This window comes from Sander lucioperca, chromosome 1, assembly GCF_008315115.2.
Source record: "Sander lucioperca isolate FBNREF2018 chromosome 1, SLUC_FBN_1.2, whole genome shotgun sequence".
Classification (NCBI taxonomy): domain Eukaryota; kingdom Metazoa; phylum Chordata; class Actinopteri; order Perciformes; family Percidae; genus Sander; species Sander lucioperca.
The window spans coordinates 47684245-47691744 of NC_050173.1; the positions used below are offsets into that span (position 1 = coordinate 47684245).

General features: G+C 47.2%; 1 protein-coding gene and 1 long non-coding RNA gene across 2 annotated transcripts in view; one reads left to right on the plus strand and one right to left on the minus strand.

Moving 5' to 3' along the window:
- tmed9 (transmembrane p24 trafficking protein 9) overlaps positions 1 to 3759 on the plus strand; it is a 6853-nt gene extending 3094 nt beyond the window's left edge. Inside the window, exons 3-5 of the mRNA XM_031317241.2 lie at positions 2330 to 2455; positions 3207 to 3353; positions 3499 to 3759. Of these exons, the coding sequence (XP_031173101.2) occupies positions 2330 to 2455; positions 3207 to 3353; positions 3499 to 3648 (423 nt within the window). The 3' untranslated portion in view covers positions 3649 to 3759. The remainder of the gene's footprint in view (positions 1 to 2329; positions 2456 to 3206; positions 3354 to 3498) is intronic.
- The window catches only part of LOC118495801, a 542497-nt gene that overhangs the window by 197600 nt on the left and 337397 nt on the right, over positions 1 to 7500 (minus strand). The gene's annotated exons all lie outside the window — the stretch shown is intronic.

The following is a 7500-nucleotide window of genomic DNA, read 5'->3' on the forward strand; positions in this document are numbered from 1 at the left end:
GTCCACTGAGCTAGCTGTCTCAGGCTGTACCACCTAGTGTCCTACAGTCTGTCCCCTGAGCTAGCTGTCTCAGGCTGTACCACCTAGTGTCCTACAGTCTGTCCACTGAGCTAGCTGTCTCAGGCTGTACCACCTAGTGTCCTACAGTCTGTCCACTGAGCTAGCTGTCTCAGGCTGTACCACCTAGTGTCCTACAGTCTGTCCACTGAGCTAGCTGTCTCAGGCTGTACCACCTAGTGTCATCCAGTCTGTCCACTGAGCTAGCTGTCTCAGGCTGTACCACCTAGTGTCCTACAGTCTGTCCACTGAGCTAGCTGTCTCAGGCTGTACCACCTAGTGTCCTACAGTCTGTCCACTGAGCTAGCTGTCTCAGGCTGTACCACCTAGTGTCCTACAGTCTGTCCACTGAGCTAGCTGTCTCAGGCTGTACCACCTAGTGTCCTACAGTCTGTCCACTGAGCTAGCTGTCTCAGGCTGTACCACCTAGTGTCATCCAGTCTCTCCCCTGAGCTAGCTGCAACAGCCTGAAGTGTATAAAGTAAGATGTAAACAGTTAACAATAAGTAGGCTACCCCACATCATCTCCAGACTCCATCTGGAACTTGTAAACAAAATAAGACAATCAGCTAGTAGTGTGATATGGGAGACAAGCGCTGCTCTCATATGTGAATGCACAGAGCAGGGCTGTTAAAAGAGCAGCTTCGGTTACACAGAGCAGTTGGTGAATTGTGGCGTTAGCTTCACACGCTAACAGCGGAGCTAGGAGCAAACAGTGAAGCTAACGGCGGAGCTAACAGCTAACGGCGGAGCTAACGAATAACGGCGGAGCTAAAAGCGGAGCTAACAGCGAAGCAAATGGGCCTGGAGGCCATTTGTGGTCGAGGCGAGAAGGGATCCAGCTACAGTACATCCGTGTTTGGTTGTATATGGAAGGGACTAGTTTGCTTCGTGTGGACCAGAGTGATGGAGAAAGACACGGCTCTGGTGTGGACTCACTGGACCGACTAAGGCGGTGCTACAGATTAGGTGTCCCTAAGAAACGCGTATGTAACAGCAGTTCCACATTACATTAATTCATTTGCACACGAGTTTTATTTATTTTTATACCGTGTATTCTCCGTGTAAATTCATGTACCGAACCGAGACGCCCGTACCGTTTCGGTTCAATACAAATACATGTATTGTTCCACCCCTACAGTGTGCACGCTCTAAACGGTTACCATGGGAGCCGAAATATAAACGGACACGCCACGCAGCCAGTGTATAACCGGCCTAATGCTGCCGGTGAGAGCAGGAGGACATACGTAGAGGGTTTGAGTCCGACCTGTGACGGTTTCCTACGTGTCTTCCCCCTCTCTCTCCCCTTTCATGTCTGAGCTGTCCTATCCATTAGAGGCGGAAATGCCCCCCAAAAAAATCTGTTGAGCTTAGCGCAGGACCAGCAGACGTGACCCAGGGAGCCCTCTGCAGACTGGGCAGGTTGGGGAGACAACAAGGATAGAACGAATGTAGTTTAGTGCAGGAGCAGCGCAGTCTATGGAGCACTTTAAAGCGTAACTCTCGCCAAAATGCAACCTAGGGTCTTTTTGTGAATGTACCCGAGTCAAACTTTCGTTTAAAAGCATATTTAGGACGGAATCACCACTTTTAAAATTGACCGTATTCTGTTTTTTGGGTCAAATGGCCTTTTGAATGGGAGTGCTAGGGGCACTTTGATGCTAGCCTCAAAATATCTATTTTTAAACCACTAAGAAGGCTCGACACAACATGAGAGTTTGCTCCCAGTATCACCAGGAGCTCTACACCTTAACGAAAGACTTGACAACATTGGTTGTTACACAGAGTTTACTAAAAAGAAAGGTTTCGATCGATTTCCGAATGCAACGTAACAGGGAGGAGAGTAAAGATGGAAAGCTCCTAAAGCTTAGTTCCATATAAATGCACGGATTATTTCTTGTTTTGTCGTTATTGAAAAACAATATTGACCTCGTAGTTGAAAAAGTAAATATTTCTTGTGATAAATAATCAGATATTAATGTTCTCAGTTCTGCTGCTTTCAGTATTCTGCTAAAATTCAACAGATTGCTTGTTGAATTTTAAACAAACGAAAGGGAATATTTTCCAACATTATTTCATTGAACAGGAATTAAACCATGAATTAAATATAAAAGGCTCCACTAAAACAGAATGACAGTGTCTTTTTAAACTGTAATTTTCTGCTGACGTTTTCTTTCAACTTCCTTTAAATACTTACTTTAAATTGACTAAGCCGGTGTCCAGGATGTAGTTGCGGGGGTGTTTAAGCGTGTCGGCGGTGTGCTTCCTGCAGGTGATTCTGTCTCGGCAGTACGGCTCAGAGGGACGGTTCACCTTCACGTCACACACACCTGGAGAGCACCAGATCTGTCTGCACTCCAACTCCTCCAAGTTCTCCCTGTTCGCTGGAGGCATGCTGGTAAGGAGACCCCTCACACACACACACACGCACGCACACACACACACACACACGCACGCACGCACGCACGCACACACACACACACACACACACACAGAGACACACACACACACACACACACAGAGACACACACACACACACACAGAGACACACACAGAGAGACACACAGAGAGACACACACACACACACACACGCACGCACAGAGACACAGAAACACACACACACACACACACACACACAGAGAGACACACACACACACACACAGAGAGAGACACACACACACACACACACACAGAGACACACACACACACACACAGACACACAGAAACACACACAGACAGACAGACACACACACACACAGACACACACACACACACACACACACACACACACAGAGACACACACAGAGACACACACAGAGAGACACACAGAGATACACACAAGCACAGAGACACATACACACAGCGACACACAGACACACACACAGAGACACACACACACACACACAGAGAGAGACACACACACACACACACACAGAGACACACACACGCACACAGAGAGAGAGACACAGACACACTGTGTGTGCGTGCGTGTGTGTCTCTGTGTGTCTGTGTGTGTGTGTGTGTGTGTGTGTCTCTCTCTGTGTGTGTGTGTTGTTACTATTGCTGGTGTTTGTTAGATAAGCGTTATATAGATACTACTTCATTACTCACTGCTTAATGTGTGTGTGTTTCTTCCCCTCGTGTTGCAGAGGGTTCACCTGGACATCCAGGTGGGAGAACACGCCAACAACTACGCCGAGATCGCCGCCAAAGACAAACTGACGGAGCTGCAGCTGCGCGTGCGCCAGCTGGTGGAGCAGGTGGACCAGATCCAGAAGGAGCAGAACTACCAGAGGGTCAGTGGAGCCCCAAACCTTTAGGGCTGCTGCACACGGCCTGCGTGGCGTGAGCGTGGCGTTTTCGTGGTTCTGTGTTATAGAAATGAATTCTAATGCGTCCGTCTGTCCGTGTGTGTGTGTCTGCCCCCCCCCCCTCCCTCAGTACCGGGAAGAGCGTTTCCGTCAGACCAGCGAGAGCACCAACCAGCGCGTCCTCTGGTGGTCCATCGTCCAGACGCTCATCCTGGTGGCCATCGGCATCTGGCAGATGAGACACCTCAAGAGCTTCTTCGAGGCCAAGAAGCTGGTCTAACTTCTCACTGTTTGTGTGTGTGTGTGTGTGTGTGTGTGTGTGTGTGTGTGTGTGTGTGTGTGTGTGTGTGTGTGTGTGTGCGCGTGTGTGTGTGTGTGTCGGCTTGTTTAACTATGTTCGTGGGGTCCAAAAACCGGGAGTCCAGTATACTTGTGGGGTCCGGACAGCTTTGTGGGGCCAAAATGCTGGACCCCACAAGGTTAAAGGTCTGTTTGAGGGTTAAGACTTGGTTTTAGGATTAGGGTTAGAATTAGGTTATGGTTAGGGTGAGGGTAAGGGTTAAGGTTAGGCATTTAGTGGTGATGGTTAAGGTTAGGGTAAGGGGCTAGGGAATGAATTATGTCAATGACGGGTCCCCACAAAGATAGTGCCACAAACGTGTGTGTGTGTGTCTGTGTGTGTTTGTGTGTGTGTCTGTGATTCTGTGTGTGTGTGTGTGTGTGTGTGTGTGTGTGTGTGTGTGTGTGTGTGGTCTCTACTGATTGACGCAGCGCTGAGCGGCTGTCTGAAGATAAACTGCCGAGGAGACGGGACGCACAGAGAAATCCAGCCGCGCGATTCGGCCTGAAAGCAACATCTTGAGATGATGATTAGGATTATTATTACTGATGTTCTCGCTGTTTTTTTCCCTCAGCAGCCCTGTTTGTAACGAGGGAGATGTGACAACTGTATATATTACACAGCGAAGGTTTTTGTTACGTACTCGTACTGTCGACAGAATACAGCTCGGACATCAGAACTAAACCCGCCAGCGTCTACCGGGCCCGTAGTCGTGTGGTTAATGTGTGATTTTGAATTGATTTTCCCTTTTTTTTCTGTCTCTTTACTCGCTGTAACGAGGATATGATGTGTTACTGGCCACTAGAGATGTTGTTCAGAGTCCCGCGTTAAAATTACATGAAATATCTCTTCACTGTTTGAAGCAAAAATGCAGAAATTAATAATCTGGATTAGAGATGCACCGATTCCGATTTCCTTTGAGTTAGGTCAGCTGATACCGATTCTAGACGATTCCGATTATATTGTTTCTAACCACTTTACAGCACACACACATATTTATTTTCTATCTTTTCTTTAATAGAACATGTGTTGAACAGATAATGGATCACTATAAAATAGAACTATATAAATTACTCCTGGTGTGGGACATTCACACACATCTAAAGAGCAATGTTAGAACCATTTCCTTCTTTTCACATCCAATATCAACTAAAGAAATGTGATTTAGGTTTTTGGTGTCGTCCCTCCACGCCCTACTTTCTCCTTGCAGGTGTTGCATATTGTAAACTTGTTATCTTCTGCACACACGCTGAAGAATTCCCAAACAGCTGACATGTTGCAGGTTAATTCACCAGGTTCCTACATGTGGAGAATAGCGCCGACACGCTTCACACCGCGAGCGGGTACGCACCACACACGGCGGAGAAGTTGAGAGAAAGGAGAAAGAGAGCGTGCTGTGGCGTCCGTGCTGTGGCGTCCGTGTGTGCGTGCGTCCTTGAGAACTGTAACTGGTATAACTTATGTTGTCAGTTAATTGGAGCGTTGACCGTCATGAAATCACCATATGTCAGACTGACCTGCTGGTCGCCGGTCATGGCCGAGCACGTGAAAACCGGCCAATTCTGGTCACCGGCCGCTCTATCGGTGCATCTCTAATCTGGATTCATCTGTGAAAAATCATTTTGGGATTTTTTTGCATCTTGGAGATTTTTACAAACTGATACTTGAGGACGTTACAGTTTCTGTTGATTGTTGGCAGAGCATTTCCAACATTGTTTTACTGTTTATGATCACCTGCATCTTGTAGATTAATGTCTGGGGACGCGTGATGCTAATGATCACACCCCAAAACCCCAATCCAGAATAAAAATCTGCGAAAAAATGTAGCAGACGGCTAGGTTTGATTTTCATTTTTTTTGCATTTGTTTAGCCTGGTTGACCCCAGTCTGGGGAAGCTTCATTCACTGCCCATTTCCAACAGCCGCTCAAATGCCTCAGGGCGCCATTGGATAGTCCTTCAACCAATCAGACCAACGGTCCTGGTGACGTAGCAGCGACAGCGCCATCAACGGGTTGCTGAGGTGCGCTATCGCCATCGTGTAAAGGCCGTTACACACCGACCAGACGGCCGGACCGTCAGCAGTAAAGCCAGTGTGACTGATCAGTCTCCCCGAGTTGGTCCAGAAAGTTCCTCAGAACACCGAAGAGACGAGACGTAATACGTCTCCATAGCAGCAGGCGGCGCTAATCTGGATTGTCGCCCAAAAATGAAAACCAGCAGCTGAAAACATTTTAAGAGAGAAATAGGCCGTGCAGTTGCTGAATCTGTCTTCATTTCAGATCAACAAAGGTCAGTTTAGAAGATTTTCATCAGATTTTGAGAGACTCTAGTCACGCTCATCCCGCTCCCCGTTTCCTGGTTAGCTCTCCACCAATCAGATGGGTCATTGAGTCTGACTGCCGGCAGTGCCCGCCCCGCTGATTATACATGTCAAATCAGCCAAAATGAAGGCCGACGGCCCCTCGGACGGACGACGGCACGGAACACACCGACCAGACTCGAGTCACCGACCTCGCCAGACGGTCAGACGGCCGATTGTCGGCTCGGTGTCTCGGGCTTAAAGCCCGCCTCAACGGTTGTGATTGGTTGCGATTTGGAAAAATTGGAAATGGGCTCTTGGCCAGACGGACTTGCAGAGCAAATCTCAAATTTGCCAGAAGTTCGTCCGGGTTTTCCCAGACTCACATTTGTTTAAAGTCTGCGGAAAATGAAGTGAACGAAGTCATGTTAATGCGCTCTCTTGCGTTACAGTATAATATATAATAAAGTATAATTTAGGCAGTCTTAGTTCAAATATTCAACATTTATGGGGAGAAATATTGATCAAATGCTACCAAGGTTGTTTGTATCTGTGCCAACGTTGCTCTCAGCTTCCAGATAACGTTTTTATTTCATTTGCTTTCAGCGCGGCTCAGTGAAAATCCAACCAAACGAGAGAGTTTCTCTGTTTGTTACTGCGTGCGAGCGTATCTACGTTTCTACTGCGTCCCAAACTGAATGTATGTTTCTGTTTCATGTGATTTCTGGCTTCAGCGCAGAGAGAATATTCGTTCAATCTCTAAAACGGCGTGCACCACGTCGCTACGGTTCGCCACGTTAGAGCGACGTGTTTCCTCGGAGCGGCGTGCAGCGCCTTTGAGTTTAGTTTCCTCTCGTTTTGGTGGCTGTGTCAGAGGTGTTAGCCAATCAGCGCACACAACAGGGCGTTCAACGCACCCCCGTTTCACTTTAACCTTCCTGTTGTCCCCGTTTTAAAATTTTTTGGGTTTCTTTCAACCAAATTGTCAAAAGAAATAACGTGGATGGTTCCTACGGCGCTCTTCACAACTAAAATAAATGATCAGTTCACTACTTTCATTGAATTTGGGTGTTTTAGTCAATTTATTAGCATTTGAAAAACAACAAAAACGTCAAAAATTGTGGGAAAAATCGGGAAAAAACATCAGGGAAAGTCACAAAAATATCGGCATAAAACTGACCAAAACATCGGGAAAAGCTTAAAAAAAAATCCTCCCCAGAAAAACAAGAAGTTGCGTAGTCGACAGGAAGACACGAAAGGGTTCAAACAAACCGCGCCGCTACATTTTGTCGGCGCTAACGTGGCCGAGGTAACGGATCATTTGGCGCCGCTCAAACGCCACCGTTGTATTTTAAATCTTCCTAATTGTCACAGGTCTTCAGATGTTGTGGCACGTGCCAGTGGCACGTACTTCTGGTAGTTTCCGTATATGGCGATTGCGTGTGAATTGACGCCATAGCGAGTAATATTAAAGGGCTTATATCCAGTACCT